The sequence below is a fragment of the Vidua macroura genome, chromosome 23 (genome assembly GCF_024509145.1).
Source record: "Vidua macroura isolate BioBank_ID:100142 chromosome 23, ASM2450914v1, whole genome shotgun sequence".
In the NCBI taxonomy this organism is placed as follows: domain Eukaryota; kingdom Metazoa; phylum Chordata; class Aves; order Passeriformes; family Viduidae; genus Vidua; species Vidua macroura.
The window spans coordinates 4,479,152-4,499,660 of record NC_071593.1 but is presented as its reverse complement, the minus strand read 5'-3'; the positions used below and the strand labels follow the sequence as shown (position 1 = coordinate 4,499,660).

At 45.0% G+C, this 20,509-nt stretch overlaps 1 protein-coding gene across 4 annotated transcripts in view; it reads left to right on the top strand.

Moving 5' to 3' along the window:
* CAMTA1 (calmodulin binding transcription activator 1) overlaps positions 1-20,509 on the top strand; it is a 237,269-nt gene that overhangs the window by 66,566 nt on the left and 150,194 nt on the right. For all 4 annotated transcript variants that reach the window (XM_053997329.1, XM_053997330.1, XM_053997327.1 and 1 more), the window contains exon 5: positions 14,674-14,809. In XM_053997329.1, the coding sequence (XP_053853304.1) occupies positions 14,674-14,809 (136 nt within the window). The remainder of the gene's footprint in view (positions 1-14,673; positions 14,810-20,509) is intronic.

The window sequence follows — 20,509 nt, the reverse complement described above, 5'->3', positions numbered from 1 at the left end:
ACTGACATTCAGTATTTGGCAGGCTCTGACTGTTCTTGATCCCATGCAGGAGGATGCTTAGGGTTGAGGAGGCTGCTCGGTGTGTGTGAGCCCCTGTACTGGGCTTGTGATTGGGGTTCCCAGACTGCAAGGCAGATCAGTGAGGAGCTGCCCTTGTCCTGGGTAGAATAGAGGAGCTGGAAGAGCTGTTGGGCTGGGCTTCTGATGGTCACACTCAGAGCTGGCAGACAATTCCATGTTGTCCAGCATTCTGTGCTTCCCATGGAAGTGGACCATGAAGGACAGGGCTTGATGGCTGTTTTGGAACCACCTTGGACCTGTCATTCCTACGTCATATGTGCAGGCTGCAGAGTGGCAGAAGACCTGTTGTTTGTTCTTCAGGCTGTTATAAATGGCAACAAAATGAGTCTTTGTCGCATTTTAAAGATTTTTGCAACTTTATTTATATTCTCATATGGCACTGAAGAACCTTCTTTTGTCCAGGATGTAAGATATGCAAAAATAACCTCTAAGTTGCTTCTAATTGACCCTTAATGATATTCTCTTGTTTCTTCCAATACATTCTCTGCATCAAAAACACCATCCAGCAACTGCTTGTTGCATTTTAATGGCTGCAAACAGCAACTGATGAAAAATAAACTATTTATTTGGGTTCTTTATTTATTGACAAGAATTTTTCCATCCAGGAAACCTGGCCCTGAGGTTGGAGTGCAGTGCTGAAACAAGGCACCATGACCCTCTTGGACTGGCAGGGATTGGGCCCCCTGAGCCCAGGGCAGAGGGTGCCTTGTGCCAGGGGGTTGATGCTTTGATTTCATGATGGGGACAGTGTCTTATATGACAAGCACAGTGTTATATAAGTTGCCCATTGGAATGTTAGCCAGCATGTGCTGGTAACGTGGAACTGGGGGGAGGATGTTTGTGCCTGTGTATGCAGAGCAGCTGGAAGCATCCCAGAGGATCTGCTGCTCAGCCTGGAGAGGACAGATTGGTTTGTGTTGTGGTTGTTGAAAGATGAGGAGCTGCCTGCAGACGTTGAGGTTTTCCTTTTGGTGCTGAATAAGCATGTGTAGGCAGTGAGCAGGCTTTGCTTTTGCTGTGGTGTGAGGAGTAATTGCTTAGCAGGCTCAGGTGCTGTAGGTGTGCATTGACATTGTAGTGAAACACTGGACAAGTGTGTGACTCTGCTCAGCCCAAATGTGGAGCAGTTGGTGGGTGAGCAATAATGAAGCTGAGAGCACTGATACAGGTGTTCAGGTTTAATTTTTTCTTCTTTTTCTTCCTAGTCCTGAAAACACAGATTCACAACAATCTGGCAAAGATTCTCCTGAGTTACACTTGGTTGGCGTTCTTGCTATGCGCACTGTAACAATACTTTAATATAATTAAATTTTAAATTCCGTGTAGAATCTGGTGGGTAGGCAGATGTACCGGTATGTTAAACTTTATGTCACTTAAAAATGGTTCTCAAGTACATCAGAGGGAGCCCAGCCAGCTGTAAAATGATCTGCTTTATGGCGCTGCTTTGCAGCTTTGGTATCTGTGTTTTAATTACAGATGTACCTAAAGTCTCACACCCTTGGATAACTCTGATGGGCCGTTTTGTTTCCTGTAAGTTACTGACAGGATGTAAAGTGACATGAGGGAAGGTGCTGCCGGGGTTTTCCAGAGCTGCTGTTTGTGGGAGCGTTGAGTTTCTGACTCGTGCTGCAGCAGCTTTGTTTCCCATAAACAGACAGTGCAGTTCTGCCGCCTGGGGCTGCTGCACCTGAAGTGGCATCACCAGGTTGACAAGTGGTAAAAGGGGTTTTAGGAGCCACTTTGCAGCCCTGGGCAGGTGGGTGTGTGTTGGGACTGGTGTGAGGAGTGGCTTTGTGGCCCAGGGCAGGTGGGCACATCTCAGGACTTGTGTCAGGATGGGTGGGCATCTGTCCCTCCGCAGCCCCTCTGCCTCCCTGGCTTGTCCCCAGCACCAACACCCACCACCTACCCATGAGCTGAGATGAGCTTTGCCTACATTTGCTCCACAGTAAGTGGAGACAGTAGCTGGGCTCAGTGCAGGATGGAGATTTCCAGTGCTGTGAAGTGGGAATCTTGTTGCTTGGCAGGCAGAAACCATTAATGGTGCTGTTTCTCGAAATAAAGAAGTGGCCTTGTCCGGAGGCATCCCACGTGATGATTTGCCGAGTTGTGCAACATGATTTATGCCTAGCTGTGGGATTATTGTTTGCTATTGATTCTGAGGGAGATGAAGCATCAGTAAAAGCCCATCAGAAGCCTCCCGGTGAATGTGAAAACTGGAAGCTTTCCTGACAGAAATCCTGTTGCCTCTTTGGTGGTGACTCAAAACCTGCTGCCCAGCCAATCTCCAAGCATCATCTTGCAGTCCTTTCTCCTTTCAGCATTGCCTGTCTCTGTCCAGCAAGGATGTACTTGGTGCTGCAGGGAGGTTTTGAGCTGAGAGGTACTGGTGGATCCCTTGGGGATCCTCTGGCACCCTCTCCTCTGCTTCCAGCAGACAGTAGCTATGTCACTCCCTGTCCTTTGTCAGAGCACATGTGATTGTTGCTGTCATCAGTAAGAGTGAATTGTACCCATAGTATTATTCCTGTATTTATTTTGTGAATGTCAAGGATGAACTAAATTAAGATAAATAAAAGCTGTTCAATTTACCAAATTTTGATGAGACCAATAACATCTGTCCTGGTTCCATCTTTTGGCCAGCTGAAGGTGGCTGTGGGTCTGACAGCTCTGCTCCACCTGTTCCCCAGCAGCATTTACAGACAGGGGATGTACAGGTGAGGCATTAAGCCATTTGGTTCTGCCTCTGCTCTGTCTGACTCTAGTAGAGAAGCTGAGAGGGTGATGTGGCTGACTAAGAGCTGCACCCTCACAACTGGAATTGTTGTGTTGCCTTAAGTGCTGTTGTAAAAGGTGAGTGATGAATGAATGCATTGCTGTGAGTTGCAGCGATGCAGCTGGGTGGAAGTAAAGCCTTAGGGGGGTGTGCCTTATCTGCAGCCTTCCCTTCTCCTGCTTGTCCTGGAAAGGGGAACTGTGGTCTCCTGGTTTCCTTAGGAGAACCTGGACACCAACACTAACCCTGCTTATGAGGTGTCAGGTTATGAGTGCATTCCTCTCCTTGATGTGGGTCTGAGGACCAAAGCAGCATATGGAGCGTCCCTGCTGTCACTCCGTGCCCTCTGGAAGGTGACCATTTATTTCTCATCAGTTGAGCTTCTTGCACAGCAAATGGGTCATGCAGGGGAGATCTTCTTGCTGGATAAGCAATTAGGTAAAATAAACTACTCAGAGGACAAATTATGCAGGACTCTTGCCCTGTAACAAATGAATTAATTGACTTTGGTATTTGTGGGATGTTCCCACTATTTTATTTAATTCTCTCTGGCTAAAGGGCTCCTGTGTTTCCCCCTGCTCTTATGCTGCTGCAGTGAGTAAACAGGGTATTAAGGGTTGATTTACACGGTTACAAGCAGAGGAAGCAAAGTGATAATTGTGGGAACCTTTCCACATTTCCTTAAGAGAGACAAAACCTCTTTTCGCAGCATGTCCAAGAGTCTCTGTTTGACCTGTTTCTCTGGGGTGCCATCAGTTCTCTCTGCAGCCTCACAAAGCTCATTCACAGCAGCATGGCAGTGCAGCATGGGCTGGAATCATGACCTGCACACAATTGCAAGGGCTTTGGAAGCACCAGTGCTGCAGAGCACCAATGGGGCTGCTCCTGGAAGCACAGTACAATCAGGAGCCAAAATGGGCTGGTGCAGGGTTGGGGCAGTGTCTCTGTGGCAGTAACCCCAAGTTGTTCCGAAGGCTTTGTCTGGGTCTTTGGAAGCAGTGGCTGCTGTAGCAGTGTGTCACCTGGGATGTCACGTGGAGCAGTGCTGCAGGAGGATTACAGGTCTTGGCCCTCGGCTGGGCCTCTAACTCATGAAGCCATTCAGCCAAGTTGCTTGGTTTATTTACAGCAATTAAATTAAAGCTCTGGTACAAATCTTTGCTGTGTAACAGGATTTGTCAACAACTAAGAACTGGTGACACTGTTGGACCAGTTGCCAAGAAAATACTCCATGTGTAAGGTGATGTAGGGTTCACTGAGTAGTGCCCAGTCCCAACTCCCAATGCCAGGGTGGAACATGGCTCTTCCACTGTTCAGCTTCTTAATTCCATTTTGCAGTATTCAGGCAGATGCCTCAGGCCAGGGATGGTAACACTGGTGGTGATGTGGTGTGGGGACCTGTCTGCCTGCTCAATGGCATTTGTAATCCCAGACAGCTTTAGAAGACCCAGCCAGTGCTAAATACTGCAGCAAACTTTTTCTGATAAACTGTGGCCTTTGAGAACAGTGCTAGCCAAGAGCAGGGCAGTATTTTGTACTCTGCTTTAAATTTAAGATATGAAAGATTTGGAGGATTTTATAATTGCAGCTTTGTGTGCTTGCTCTGCCTTCTCTTCTCCTGCTGGTTTTACTCCCAGGCTTTTCTAACTGCTGCTCTTGTCTGGTTTCTTTTCCTCTTCAATCCTTGCTCTCATCTCCTCAACTCCTGAAATTTATAAAAAAGTCACTTCTAATCCTGCACAGATCCCAGATCTGGAGCGACTGTTATATTTATTACAACTTCCTTTAGTCTGCCCACCTGCCTTTACCAAAATCCCTGATATTGGGTGAGATAGTATTTGGTCAGAGCCAGGTACGTGTGCAGGTGGGAAATCAACCAAAGCAGGTGATGTGTGGACACAACCCCACTGTTGTAGTTTTGATGTGCCAGAGTGGGCAGTAGTTAGAGAGGGGATTCTGCCCTCAGGAGGGATATGAGGGCACTCTAGTAATGTATGAAAAAGATCAAATCACTAGGGTTTGGGGTTTTTTCTTCAGGTTATGTAGTTCATAGGGGAGCTAACATTTAATCCTACTTCCTTGCCGATATTAAAAATTTGGTGAAGTTCTGGAAAGTGAAAGTCTTGCATGGCATTAGCACAATTGCAGCATGTGACTCGTTGCAGGGATTAGATGAGTCTCCACTTGGCGCCTGAACAAGTAGGTTTCAAACATGCCAAGGATTTGACAGTTGCATAAGATCATAACTGGTGGGAGGGAGGTGAGAGGAAAGCTGTGGAGGCCGTGCTTGGATTCAGGCAGCCTGGGGAGAGGCCGGGATTCCCGGCACGGTGCTGGCAGGGCGTTCCATGGGAAGCATCAGGTGTCCATCAGGGAATGCTTCATGTCCTGGGATTTGGTCTGGGGGAAGCCGAGTGCCGGGCCTGCTTCGGGCCCGTGTTCCCATCTTGTGCTTCTGTGATAGCTGAGCTGAAATGTCCTTGTGAGAACATTGTCCTTGGATTTTAACTAATCAGAAAAGGTCGTGCCTTCCCTGCACCAGTGTGTAGGGAACAGTCACCCCCTGACTGTTCTCTGTCAACCGAGCTCGGAAAATAACAGAGGTAAGAGGAAAAGGAGGGTTTTGATCAAAGGAAATTGGGCAAACTTTGACCCAGCAATGCTGGGTGCTGTGCTGGGTTTGGGGACAGTGAGCATGGCTTTATGGTGGGGTGACACAAGGTTTAAAAGAGCAATTCATGCTGACTTGTAGGGTCACAAATTAGGGCATGATAGAAAAAGGATTTGCTGTTAATAAGACTTGGTTTAGGCTAAATTAATCTGAAAATGTGTAATTTCATCTGAACTAAAAATAGTGGAATGTAATTAAATTCCAAAGTAGGATGAGCTGAGAGGGTGTAAAAAAAGATAAGCATCAGAATAAGACAATAATTGAGTTTGTATTGTAAACACATTCCTGTAGGAATTTGGGATTTTTAAGCTGCTTCATTAGAGATTTTAAGTCAAGAGTACTTAACAGCTTGGGAATGTTTTGGAGAAGTGGTTGACTACTTTTATATTTGTCTGTGTTCTTTGTTTGCAGGATTTTCTATATTTGGGGTTAATTCTCTCTTATCAACTACTAGTTTATTAATAAGTTTGAAGGGGAATAAGGCTTAAAATTAGAAAATGTGTATTTCCATGTGAAGCGGATTGTTTTGTGGACTCACGATTTTCATCTCATTTCCCTAAAAATTGAATCTTTAATATATACAATTGATAAATTAGGTTAGTACCATTAAAACACTGGTAATTCTGAAGTGCCTCACATGAAATACTGAAGCAAGTATGTTGTCTTTGTTCTGTGCACAAGTTACTTGCACAGTCCATCAGGCAGGAATGAGCCAGGTCAGGTTGTGCTGTGCCACTCTCCTGTCACTCATGGCAGTTGTGGAGCCAGTGTGTGAAGGAGAGCTCATGGCTAGGATGAGTGGGGTGTTGCATCATCATCTAAACAGAGCTGTGAACGCTGATTTGAACACTAATCAGCACCATACCTGCTTGTCAGGGTGTTTGAAAACCACTACAACTGGTGACTTGAGACTCCTTTCTCTGCTGCCAGCACCTGTGCAGCAAGTGTTGGATGGGGGATGGAAAAAATGGGTGCAAGCCACGCTCTCAGCTTGATCCAGGCCCCAAACGCTGCGGGGAATGGAGGTGATGAATGGAATTTAGTGCCTCTTTGGTGATACTGCACAGCCTGCTCAGCGCCAGCACCTTATGTTACAGAGTTGTGTAGTTTTTTGCAAAAAAGTTTTTTTGCAGAAAAAAATGCAAACAGGTTTTCTTCTTATTGACTAAAAAATACCCTTAATTCTGAAAAATTACTTTGCGGATCTTCATATTTCACAGACTATAACTAGATTACTACCTTTTACTGGAATACTTTGTGTTAATGAAGACCGATTGGAATTACATAATAGATTTCCTCTAAAGAAGGCATTATGTGGTTATTTTTTACTGTCTGGCATTCTAGTTAATTGCCTTGTCATCATTAATTGATGGGACTAAATTGATATAAATAAACAGATTATATTTGTGAGGTTCATTTGAAAGAGAGGAAGGGCTGAGAACAGGCTGCTGCGGGGCATTCCAGCATGTGCCTTCTCGGTGCCTGTTGAAGAGAGCTCAGGCTTGGTCAGTGCCACCACTTGTGAACCCATTTGGAGGATGCACAGTGAGCTCTGCCCTCCTTCCCTGGGAGCACTCACTTTGCCTGGACAGGGCTGGAGTTGCTTGTGTTGCCCTATCTTAAAACTGACTTCAGCAGCTGGCTCAGTCCTAAGCTTCAGCCCTACAAAGAGCTGATAGTCCTGGCTGTGGGCTTAGGACAGGCATCCCAGTCAGCCCAGCTTCTGGGACAGTTTGAGTGTCTCTGGTTTCCAGGTTAATCCAGATTTATGTACATACTTTTAATCAGGAATCAATGGAGTCCCAGCAATCGATGGAGTCCAAGGCAAATCAACATTTTCAATTGAATTGCAATATTGCAAATGATGCTTTTGCCTGGACAGAGTGAGCTGGTGGTGGCTGTTGAGCAGCACTGTGTCCCCTCTCCAGCCCTTCCCGTAGTGCTCTGCCCATCTTCTGCCAGCCTGGCTGTGCTGATGGGGGACAGATGGACAGATGTGTTACTGGACCACAGCTGGGGAGTTGCTCCCTCCCATACGAGCATCACCAGTTCCTCCAGTCTTTGCTGTTTCACTGCTTGCAGTGCTAGAAGTTCATCAGCTGTTGAACTGCATTTATGATTTGGAGTGGTTCTGAATTAAAATTTATCATTAATTTATTATTATTCAATTTTTAAATATTTGGATTTTTATAGCGTCTCAAGTCATGAGTCAAGCTGCGTGCTGCTAGCAGAGGGAGAACCCTTTTTCTTCCTCAGACCTCTGCTCTCTTTTCATCCCCAGTGAGATTTTCCCCAATTACCAAAAAAGCCCATGTGGCTCCCACCAGCCTCAGTGCTGGGGAGGTGACACCTGCCAGAGCCCAAGGACACGGTTCATGTGCATCATGGCAAATTTCCCTGATATGTGGTGTTTTGGACAAAACCAAGGTACAGCCCCACTTCGACACAGTTGTGGAAACCTTGTTAGCCTGGAACTGGTGTTGTTACAAGTGGGGAAATTGAAGTAAGTTAACTCAATAAATAGAATTTTTCTTCCATTTTCTTCCTTCCACATAAGAATGCAGCAGTGTTTGCATACACATGTGTTGCTGCTGCACTGGGAAGTGACCAGATTTAGAACTGAAGTAGCACCCGCAGGAGGCGGCCATCTCCAAATAAGTCTTTTAAAAGTTAATTGGAGCCCTTGGTCCTCACCGTAACAATCTGTGTCCATGGAGAGAGCAATTGATAAGGCAGAATGGCTGCTGGCACCTGGGGGCTGGAGCCCTTTGGTCTGTGTGAGCACAGAGAGGGAACGGAGCTCTCCTCGGTGCACCAGTGGAGATGGTGGTGATTAATCTGAAAATAGTTTAAAGCATTCATGAATTATAAGAATTAATTCCTAATAAATCAAATGGTAGCCCCATAGGAGTAGGGAAGAGAAATAAATGAGGGCTAAAGAAATTGATAAAAATCCTTGAGCAATAAAGAGATGAATGCCAGTTCTTTTAAAATTATATTTAAATGAACAAAGTTGATTTAACTGGCTTTTTTCATACCTTGTACTAAGATTTAGTTCTACAGCATGACATTATATCAAGAAATAATTTGCAGAAAGACTTTTTAACATTTCATGTGCATTCCACTTAATGACAATTTTAATATTCTGTCTTTGGTCCTACATCGTTACGAGGAGGCTTCAATTGCTCGGTGTGCTGAGGAGTTCATAAAGATGGTTTCTAATTTCATTTTCAAGTCTGTTACAGAGTTCGGAGTGATCAACATTTGAATTATCATGTTGCTGAGTAAAATGTGGGGAAAACTGTTGTTAACTGCTAGAACTAAATATGCAGCTTTGGGACAGCGCTGTTTCTGGAAGTATCTTCCTGCCTAAGGAGGTCCAGACAAGGTGCTGAACTGAGTTCTTACCTGCTATGCCACTGGGAGAGCAGAGCTCACCCACCTGGTTGGGTAAATAACAGATCTACTTTGTTTTTAACCTGTTTTTTGTTTTTGTTTTTGTTTTTGTTTTTGTTTTTGTTTTTGTTTTTGTTTTTATTTATTTGCTCTAAAAGGAAAATTATAATGGTGGAATTCATCAGACTGAGTAGCCATGATAGGCAGAGGTGCTGTGTGAGTCTTCTGTGTAGTTCACACTTAGGGGCCGGCTGCAATACACTTAAATGGCAGCAGAGTAAGTAGCTACTGAGAAGTCAGATCCTGTTGTTAGTTGTCTCACTCTTATTAGTGCTGGTAGCACTATTTGTAGTTGTGTCAAGAGCAAGGACACAGAGCAAAGACGTTAATTTCTGAAACATTAGTGAGTACAGGTCTCAGCACAGAAGGAGTGGTGCTGGTCAGCATTGCTGTTATACCAAGGTGCTGCTGCTCTCGGCCTCTGCAGCCTGACAGGGACACCCACGGGGACACAGGCAAGGCTCTGCCTCCCTGTCACTCTCAGCTGAAGCTGCCGTGCTTGGCACCTGCCTGCATTGTGCTGCAGGACATCACTGCTGGGAGGACAATCGGGTCCTGCATCCGTCAGCAGAGCCCCAGATGTTCTAGGGATTCACTTCTGTACCAAACAGAATATCTTCACGATGTGGTTTTGTGGCACCAACATCCTGATCACTCCTTAAATAGCTGCTTTTGGGGTAGGAGCTGTCGCTGGGTATCCCAGCCCACACCAAGGAGATGCCCAGCAGCTGTGTAGTGGTCTGCAGCTTGTGTTGCAGCCATCAGCATTTATCCTGATCTTGCAGAAGGGCTTTCCTTGGCAGCCCCTGGCAGTTCTGTGCGATGGCACAAAAGCCAACTTGGCACGGGCATGGCTTGTTCAGTCCTGTTTGTTGGAGCCGCAGGTAATTACTCCCATACTTAATGAATCACATTACTTTTATTGATGAACACAGAGGCTACATGCTGGAAAGAGGAGGTAAGGATTAAGTTTTATGGCCTACTGCTGCTATGAGAAGGAGCATCTAGACACCAATTAATGCCCCCTTGATGGGATTAGCCATTGCGTTAACCGCAACTCTGGATAAAATTGCTAAGTCTGTGACTTTCAACTTTAACTTCTTAAATATTGTAGATATGAAGGAAGTTCACTTACATCTTAAATGGAAATGACATTTAATTCTAGATAAAAAAAACTTGCAGCCTATTTACATTTCCTTGTGATTTATACCTCCTACTACATGGATAAGAAGACTTATCTGAAGTCTTTATTTCATCACTGTAGAGTTCAAAGATCAGACAAATTTCAAACATATAATCTGTGATTCCTTCAGTTGCTGTGCCAATAATCCCAATTTGCAGTGAGGAGAGTGGAGGTTATAATGGCAGCAGCCTCTCCCCATGAGATGCCATGGCTTTCCAGCAGTTATGGTGAAGTCTGAATATCTACAAGTTTTTGAGGGACTTTTCTTTGGTTTTTGGTCCCACTGGTGCCGGCTGGGCACATGCTGGGGTTTCTTTTCTTTCAGGGCAAGTGTGAATCATTGCCTCAGGGTCAAAGCCAAGCATTTATTTAGGAGGGGGGGAAAAAGTGCTTGTCAAACAAATTTTTGTGTGATCTGCTAGAGTTACAGCTGTGATGGACAAAGTCCCCACAGTCTTGAAAACATTTCTCCCTGTAAATATAATTTTAAAGCTTTCTGCCAGTATGGAAGAGATCTACCTATTACAGCATCCTCCAGGTGCACCCCTGGGCTGGTGGCTGATGCCCTTGAGACAGGGGTAATGGATCTGCCTTGGCCTTGGGTGCCTCCATCCTTAATGAGTCTGGGTGACCTCCTAAGCCAGCAGTGAGTGTCCAGGTATCTGCATGGCCAAGGGCAGGTGAGATGTCAAGGGCTGCAACTGCTTGAGATTCCTCTTTCAGTTTTCTATTTGGGCTTTAATCTTCTGATAAGCCACAGGTATAGTGGGGGGAAATGTCAAGGTAAATGAAGACTTCAAGAGCAGCATTCCTCAGGGGAGAAATAACTTCAGTCATCAGATACTCTTCTTGGGCAGAAACAAGAAATAAGAGATGAGGTGTTTCTGAGAGCATGATGTCAGTCCTGACTGACAGTCCCTGTCCATCACTGCTGCAGTGTGAGGACAGCACAGAGAAGAAGGAAATAGATGGTTACTTGGAGCTGATCACCTGCAGTGTTTGCTAGCCCCAGAGCTCTGCCTGCTCTGCTGCATGGCAGGGCACTAGTTGAGTGGGAGGCACCTTGTCACACTCACTCTTGGCACTTCTCCCCATTCCCACACTGGCCTGGATGAAGACAGGTTCAAAGACTTGGTCTTCTTTGCATTCCTAAGGAAATGACGACAAGGATTTGGTGCAATATTTTCTTGAAAGGCTGTCTCTTTTCATGTCTTCCTCCAGGACTCCAGCTTTTCCCAGCCAGTTTCTGCATCAGTAGGTTGCTCCTTTGGGAAAGTGGAAGTTAATTTCTCATTATTATCATGCATAGATGCAGAAGATGGAAGATAGTCCCCTCCTGTTGTCCCTTGGCTCCATGATAACTTCATAGCCAGAGAAAATATCATGCAGGTGAAAAATGGCATCAGCCAGGCTGTTTGCAGGAGCCATTTCTCAGTGTGCTGGGTGGCAGGGATGGAGGGGGCTTGTCACCCAGGCACTGGGAGCAGCTTCTGCTTGTGCACTGGTGAGGTGCAGGGAGGGTCTGGCATGTGGTACCTCTGCTTTATGGCAGCTATATTAAACATCCATATTTGTCCTTTAAATATCCTCCTTGGATTGGAACTGGAATAAATGCAGATGATATAAAAAATAACTCTCAGAGCCATGGACCTTCTCAAGGAATGGTTCTGGCTGATTTTGCTCTGTTATCTTGAAAAAGAGACTCTTTTGGATTTGCAGTATTTGCAATTCCCTTTTGGCACCCCCAGCTCCTGAGGCAGTAAAACGTAGTTTTCATTAACTGATATGTCTGACATTTACCACATCTCGATGTGACAATTTAGAGGGAACTGGTTAAACTGAAAAGAATTTTTAATATTGCAGTAATGTGATTAAGGGGAAATCTCTGTCCTTCAGGCCAGAGGGACCTAAATTTGAGCACTAATGGAGAGATAGATGAAGCATCAGTTGATCAAAATATCCTAAACTTAACTTGCTTTCTGTTTATTCCCTCTTTGCATCCTGGTTCCTGTTAACAAGAAAATAAGTCGGTTTAGATTCCTATAACCCAGGTGAGGGACTTAATCCAAAAGAAACAAAACCCACTCAAAGCAGGACTTAGAGCCAGAGGTCAGTATGCACAGCTGAGTTGAGTGTCAAATCCAAAATGACCTCTCTGGAAAATCATCCCTGGAAATCCCATTTCCTCCGTTCCTCCCTCTCTTTGTCTTACTGAAGGAAACTCTGCTTTATCCAGTGGCCTGGATTACTCCTGAGCACTGTCAGGAGCCCTGGGTCACCAAAGCAACGAGCAGGTTCTCAGATCCATCAGCTGCAGGGGATGATTGTTTGCATTAAAAATAAGTAGGAAAATAGAATTTAGGATCTTCTTCCTGGCTGTAGCAGGAACAATTTGGGCAAATGTACCTCTTAGACCGCTGTGGCAATTCGTGGGAGCCTTGGCGATAGTAGCAGGGTGAGAGGGAGGAAAGCATTCCAGATCTCATCAATACTTGAGACAAAAGGCTTTCTGCTTTGCAATTACTCTTCCTGTCCTTCCCTCTCCTTCCCTCAGGCCACAGGCAAGAAACCAAAATAGAGATTAGGCAGCTTTTAAATGCCACAGGCTCCTAAAGGAGAGGAAATCCAGAGCTGATCAAGAATTGCAGCCTGCGCTCAGCCTTGTGACTTTGTCCCTCTCATCTGCAAAGGGAAAAAGGAAATCCCCAAATTCAGTCTGAGTGGCAAAACCCCCAGAGATTTGGGCTGGAGTCACATCTGTCATGCCCTGGGAATCCCCGGCAGGCCTCGCCTGCTGTGCCTTCCCACACGATCAATTGGCTGCTCTGGGCTATGTCTGAATGCTGAGGGATGGATGAGCAGGGCAGAGCTTTCCTCTCTTCCTCCTTACAGTGGATGAAATGCAGCAGCAGTGTAGATCAGGTTAAAATTGCATCTCATCTCATGAAGTTATCTTTAAAAACCAGCTGCTTTCTTTGAGCCTTAAAGCGGCTCGATACACTCTTATCAAAATCGAAAACCGCTCCAGAGATCCTTAAGAGATTTTGTTTGATTGGGCTCTATTTTCTATAAATCTCGTTAACTGCTTTGCCAGTGCCCTCTCACAGTGTTCCTTTTTCATTGCAGAAATCAACCAACAAACCCGGTTCCAGCCCTGCAGATCAGCAGCGAGGCTGCAGAGCTCAGCTCTGCCCTGCCTGTGCCCGCGTGGCACTGGGGGCGAGAGAAGCAGGATTTCCCTGGCTTCAGAAGCCTCCAGGTCCTCTGAGTGTGTTTTGTGAAACACCATGCGTGTGAGGGCAGAGGCACAGGCAGGAGCTCAGCTCTCTGGCTTTTCATTGCCTGCCCTGACCACGCGGGTGACTCCTCAGCCACGGGACACAGCCCAAAGGTGCCTGGGGGATCTCTGGTGTTGTGAGAAGGGTTTAAGCTGACACGTGCAGTGACTGGGGCTTTATAGAATAAACACTGAAATGAGATACATAATACCTCCACTGAATTAATACACTATCTCCAGTGCTGTCAAGCAGATACCATGGCTGTGCTGACACTCGAGTGTTTATTTTCAGGGTGATGCGGAGGAGGAAGAGAGGAGGAGTAGCCTCCCTGAGCCCTTGGGTCCAGGCTGCTGGGACCTGGGGGATAGGAGGAGGTAGTTTGGGAGGATGGGGCTTGGGTTTCTGGCCACAAGCAATACATATTTGTGTGTATGTGGAAAAAATGTTCACTGCCTCCCAGATTGGAAGGTATTTGTTATTTCTGTGTTACAACAGACTTGCCTCGGTTGTAATTTGGCTTAGCAAACAGCAAAATCTCTCTACACCCAAACCACAGTGGCTCCTGTCTGCTGGGCATCACCATGCCTTTAAGGGCATTTCAAATTGCCTTCGTAGTTTTTAAGTGGAAAAAGTTTTCCTGTGTCTTTGAAGTTGAGAAGGTGCTCAGAATGGAGCAGGTTACTCCCTGTCTAGCACTGATCTAAGCAAAACACTGAAACCAAAGTATAAGCTCGTGCTTTTATCCTTCCCTTCTTTTTTGCTTGTTTATTGTCATTTTAAGCCACCATCCATGTCCTGGTGCAGCCTTGGAGGTGGTTGGAATCTCATTCTGCTGATGTGTTAGCAAGAGAAAGAAACTGTAATTAAATAACAACAATCCTTTTTTCCTCCTAAATTTTCTTTCCTTCTAATTTTCAGCATGTGGCAGTCAAAATACATCCAGTGAAAACATTGGCTATTTATCAGACTTCCTTTTTTTTTTTTTTTTTTTCTTTAACCTGTCACTGGCACTTCCTGCATTAGGTACAAGATCCTCATGGAAGAGTTTGCAGATCACAGACATCACCAGCCAGGTAACAGCAGCAAAAGGGGAGCATTTATTTGATGCCAAATCCTGACTGTTGCTGTTCTGTGGAGCCTTTTGCTGGTCTGTGGGACATTGTTCCATAGTCTGGTTTCAGTCTGGTTTTGCTGCTTTATGTAACCCAAACCTGTTTCTTGCTTTTAGACCACAGAATGGTTCTATGATCCTGTACAACAGAAAGAAAGTGAAATACAGGAAAGATGGATATTGCTGGAAAAAAAGGAAAGACGGGAAGACCACCAGAGAGGATCACATGAAACTGAAGGTGCAAGGAGTGGAGGTAGGAGCATGGTGGGGGTGGCTGTGGGCTGTGCTGGGCTGGGAGGTGATGGCTCCCCAAGACACCTCAACCCAACAAAGGCTGTCCACACCTTGAGAAAACGACTCCTATTTACTGAATTCCACCTGCTCCCTCCAGCCTCAGTCTTAGTTTCTGGCTGGGGTTAAATCCCAACTTGGCCCACTCCCAGCAAATATACTTGTCCTTTATTACTCCTTTGAGCAAATTGTGAGTACAGCTTCACCATCTGCCTGTGTGGCTGCTGGCTGGGCTGTGTGACTGCAGAGTGTCTCCACACTGAGCATCTTCTGTGGTTTTTGTCACAGGCACTGCCCAAGGGCAACCCAACACCTCAGGGTGGGCTGCACAGCACTCTGTAACCATGGTAGCTGGAATGGGTCCAGTTTGATTCTCACAAACCTCAGCTAAGTTTTGGTAGCAATTGCTGTAATCTTTGTGTGCTGATAGAGTGTTGTTCTTGCAGTATGAAGGAACAGAATTTCTGTTGAATTTGGCCCAGAATCCATGTGTGTGTTTTGAGAGAACCTTTGCTGGTGGTATTCAGCCACTCAGACACATTCATGCAAGTGAATATTCCATTATTTTTGGAATAACCTCGTTTGTTCTAAAATATGTCATTGTTTGACACCACTTTTCTTTCTTAACCTCCATTTGCATGAGGAGAGAGCTGTTCTGATCACTCTGGTCACTTCTGATGTTAAAGGTTTGCACAGGTGTGGATAACAAGTGCATTTATCCAAGTTTGATATTTATTAAATAGCAATTACTTGTTCTGGTAGCAGAAGCCCACCCACAGAACTGTGCCCAGCTCATTCCTAAGACAGCAGGGCTATATTCCCAACACTGGATACCAAACTTGGGGCCAAAGTGGTCCAAGGCTGTTAAAATGTGTAATTGCAGTGTTCAGCTGTGTCATTTTGGCCAAGGAGCGTGAGGCTGCCGGGTGTGTGTTTGTGTAGGCTGATTTTACAGTTGACAGCCTGTGAGCCTGGCCGGGGTCGGGGTAATTGGGGTGTCCATGACAGGCAGAGCTTCACCTGTGTCTCCAGGCCTGTCTGGCAGCTGCCAGGCTGGACTTTGGGCTAAGCTGAGCTTTACAGCTACCCCCAGGCCTGCCTTGGCAGATGCTTTGCAAGGCATGAACCTCTCTCCTGTTGGGGTGATGGGCACCCTGCTCTCCCCACGTGGTGCTGGTGGTTGACACTCCCCCAGCATCCCCGAAGTCAGCGCCAGCAACGGGAAGGGGACGAGTGCCCAGAATTCATCTCGTGCTCCAGCTTCCTCCTAGCCCATTTGTCATTCTTACATTCTGTCTGCTCTAATGAGGTTTTGGGGTTTAAAATAGTATTAAATGGATTGCATTATATTACACCAGAGAGGCATAACTTTGTTCCATAATTTTTACATCCAATAACAATGTTTTATTATGACAAGCACGAAAAAAGAAAAAAAAGTCATCATCACAGAAGTGGTGCCTTGTTTTTGTTTCGGGTTTGCAGAGTGTGATTTAATTAACTTCTGTAAACTTTCACAATGCAGAACACCAGACCCTATGCTGTCCCTTCACCTGTAGCAAGAGATTGTTGATGACCTTTGGCTGCCGCATGAGCACATGAGAAAATAAATGGGACTTTCTTGGGGTTATTCCAAAGCTGGAGTTATCCAGCCCTTTAGTGCCTGACTGCATGGATGTGGTGGTGATTGTGTTTAGCTCAAAGGACCCTGCACTGAACCCATTAATTTCTATTTTACTGAAGTGTGTCTCCTGGAATGTAACAAATACAGATGGGCACATCATGGGAGCTGGAGGAAGTGCAGCTTTCAGGGATCCTCCTTGTGGCTGATCACATTCACCACTCAGGAAAATAAGTGTTAAACTATTTGCTTTGTGATTTAGATGTACCAGGGTTTAGCCATTCATTTTTACATCCTTCTCCAGCTTGAGAGCCCTTTAGTACCTGATTTTCTATCTTCAAGAAGGTACTTGCACCCTCTCATCCGCAGGCAGCACTTGGGTGGTCACTGCCAGTCTCTGTTCTGAACGATGTAGAAGTCATCTGTTTTCTTGACTTGCAGGTGTTTCTTGGGCAGAATGATGTTGTTTTAACCTAATTAATTAATTACTCAATCAGTACACCTTTCTACTTCACAGACAGCATTTTGGGTTTAGGTTGCTGATACCATTCTAAAAGGAAGCAATGTTCTCAACTTGGACACGTAGGCAGCAGATTTAAAATAACAAAAAAAAAGGCTTTTTTCAAATTTGGAGTGATACTGTAGTTAGCCGCATTAGGGTTTAACAGGGCATGAAATAACTGTCTGCCTTGTGGCACTGCCAGATCATCTCAGCGACTCTTGCAGCCAGAAGATAAATAGGGATCATTGTCGCACTGATGGAAAAGTACTTGCAGAGCCGACAGCCAAGAGCATCAATAGCATCCAAACATTGCTCTGGAAATGGCAGCTCGGAGGCAGGGAAGAGGAACATGCTGGCCTGTGAAACTACTGACCAGCCAGTTCTGAACAGGGATTTGTGTTAGAAGATTTAATAATTGATTCCTTCCCAAGTGTTGTCAATGTGATGGCTCCTTTGTCTTTTCCAAGTTTTGGGTAAATAGTAAAATACATTTTTTGAAACAAAAAGTCTACATCTGATCCTGAGGGATGCTGATGTCTATCAGAACCCTATAGAAGGATTTGGTGAGCATGGGTGAGGCAGCTAAAACAAATTTAGGACATAAATAAGAAATAAACTACTTTGACTCATTTAAATAAATATGGATTAGGAGGAATAAACTACTTAACCAAGTGGATGTTAAATGAAAATGGCTGAAATCCTCAAGCTGTTGCCTTGGTTAGCATTGCTGTACAGGAAGGATTTGGGTATTACTTGGTTAATCTGATCACAGTCCTTTTAGAAAAGGCTGCATAAACCAGAAAGGAGAAGTTAATTTGGCCTTTCCCTTAATACACCACTTTGTGCAATTCTTTGTGGAATCTCTAGTCTGTGATCCTTTTTAAAATTCTAATTAATTAGGATCCCTGGTGATGTGTTCCTAATCAATTCACATAATTAAAAATATTAACTAATAAATAATAGTAAGGGGAGTGTTGGAATAGCTCTGCCATGATTCTGGATGGTGCTGCTCCGTGTTGCAGGCGCCTGGCTCAGAGGATGTGTTTTGCCTTTTCTTGTGTGTGAACTTTTCCAGGAGAGTGTAACTGCGCCTTCACGTGAATTTGTAGTAAACTGATGCCAGAATTAAAACGAGGTCATGTTTTTATAGTGAATTTCCCTCTCGTCATCTGTGTTTTGGAAGGTTGACACTGATCAAGCTGCTCTTTATCCTGTGTTGAGGATATTTTAGTCTCTCCAAACCCCAGTGCCTGAGAAGTGGTTATGGAGAAGGACTGTCCCAGGGCTGGGGCAGAGCTATGCCCCTAGTCCCACTCCAAGCACCAGATCTTCTGTATTTGAAATAGCTTGGTCTCTTGTAGATTGGGTGTTAGTTACCTTGGCACAATATGGTAATCTTTATTAATTCCTTAAAAAAAAAAAAAAAAAAGAAAAAAAAAAAAAAAAAAAGTAAAACTTGATTTCAGTCTTATTAAGAGAGAAACTCCCTTGTGGAGATGGAGATGCGAAGTATCAATTTTGTATGCAGGACTTGTATTTAATTAATATCATAACAGTCCCTTAACACTATTGCAGATTAGTCCATGAGGACAGGAATGAAAATTTTAGATTATTCAATTACTGCATAAACCCTGGGACATCACCATCAAAACTTTGCACAGGTTTCCGTAGCATTTGGGTTTTGGCAGTGTCCCTGTGCTCACCCTGGGTCACCAGAGTGGGGATGGCATCAGTGGCCTCTGCAGCCTGGGGCAACTGCGAAAGCCCAGACTTTTGCTTTTGGTAAATGACCAAATGGGCTCCTCTGCATCGTGCACAATAGCCCCACCATGGAATACTGAACTGCAAAGTGGTTTTACATCTCTCTGTTCCCTCCTATCATGGGTGAAATCTACTCAGTTGTCATGGGAGGGTGGGAGCCTTGGAGGTGGCACGTTGGAGCAGCCCTAATCTGGAGAGTGATTCCTTGGGCAGCCTGAGCCAATTCACTGCAATTCACTTTAATTTACATGGGTTTTGCTCACCCTCAGAGGTGAGCTGTGTAGTTTGCAAACTAATTAGGATCACATTGTTCAGTCAGTCTGCTTAATGCATTTCAGAGAAATACTGTGGAATGGCTTTGGAGGAGAAAGGAGAGTTTAATGTGAGAGGCTTTCTGGAAATACTACACACACGTGAGCAATACATTAACACAAACAAGCAGCCCTGAACAAGGGAGAAACTGCTCACAAGGAGGGGCACTTTTCTCTTCTTCATCATTGCTGCAAATAGCATTGTCTTGACACCTCTCCTGAGATTTCACTGATCCCCTTTATAACCAGGCTCTCCATTAACCCCCTGTAGCTCATTAGAGACCAACAGCATCTCCCCATTTTTGCCGGGGCATACGCACCTTTGCTGTGGCATACTCACCTTTGCAGTGGGCACGTCTCCACAGTGGGCACCACAGGCAGATGCTTGTGCAGAAATGTGGAGGTGCTGACTGCTCATGAGCTGTGGTTGGGATTTATTCCTGTTCCAGCTGGTGTTTACGGCACCTGGAATGCAGGGTTGTGATGGCATCTTAATGATTCCTGTGTTGGAGGCAGTCCTGGGAAATGGGAGCATTGTTTTGCCATTTCTGAAGGGGAGTATGGATTATTGTTAAATCCAGAATGGATCTCCTGGGAGTCTCTTCAGAAGGGAACATACATATCAATAATCCTTTTGTATATCAGGGCCCTGATGTATTCTCCTGCAGTAACATGAAGTCACAGCAACTTCTCTTGAGTTTTGGCTTCTTTTCCTAATGCCCTGTACATGTCCAGAAGATTTTTTTCTTCACAAGACCCATAACATTCCTAATACTTTAGTTGTCACAGTTTATTTAACTTCATCAGTAGAAGTTTTCCTAGTATCTGGGTGTCTCAGAATGAAAATTCAGCTGAGATCAGGTCCTTGGGCAAGTTCTGCCCAAATCAAGGGCAACCACCATCCCTGCAGTGCAAGGCAACAGGTTTGCAGCAGCGCTCAGGTAATTGCTCTGTAATTGACTGCATCATCATTTTTTCCCCTGTTTAATAAATAGCGTGAATAAAGCTGAGCCACATGTGGTAGGGTTGTAATTCAAATCCCATTCACTGTAGTCTGAGCATTTTTCACTTAGGATGTAAAAAGACAGTTTTGATGTAAATGACTCCAAAAGGATCTCTGCGGACTAATGACATTAACATCAGGCTAGATTGGAATAGTTGAGTAATTGGTGCTGCAACTGCACCCTGTGCTGGGGGGAGAGAGGGAACCAGGGACTACAGTAGTGGAAGTGTCCCTGCCCATGGCAGGGTGTCCTTGAGGTCCCTTCCAACCCTCACCATTCTGTGATGGGTCTGTGGGGATGTCAGTTTGCAGAATCCTCTGCTGATACTGAATTTTGCCTCTTGACTTGCCTGCAAAGAAGTGCAAGACATTATACTGCTTTTTGCATCCCCTAAACAAAACAGCGAAACAAAAGTTTTAATAAATACATATATACTTTTAGTCATCCTTATGAAGGAAAACATTAG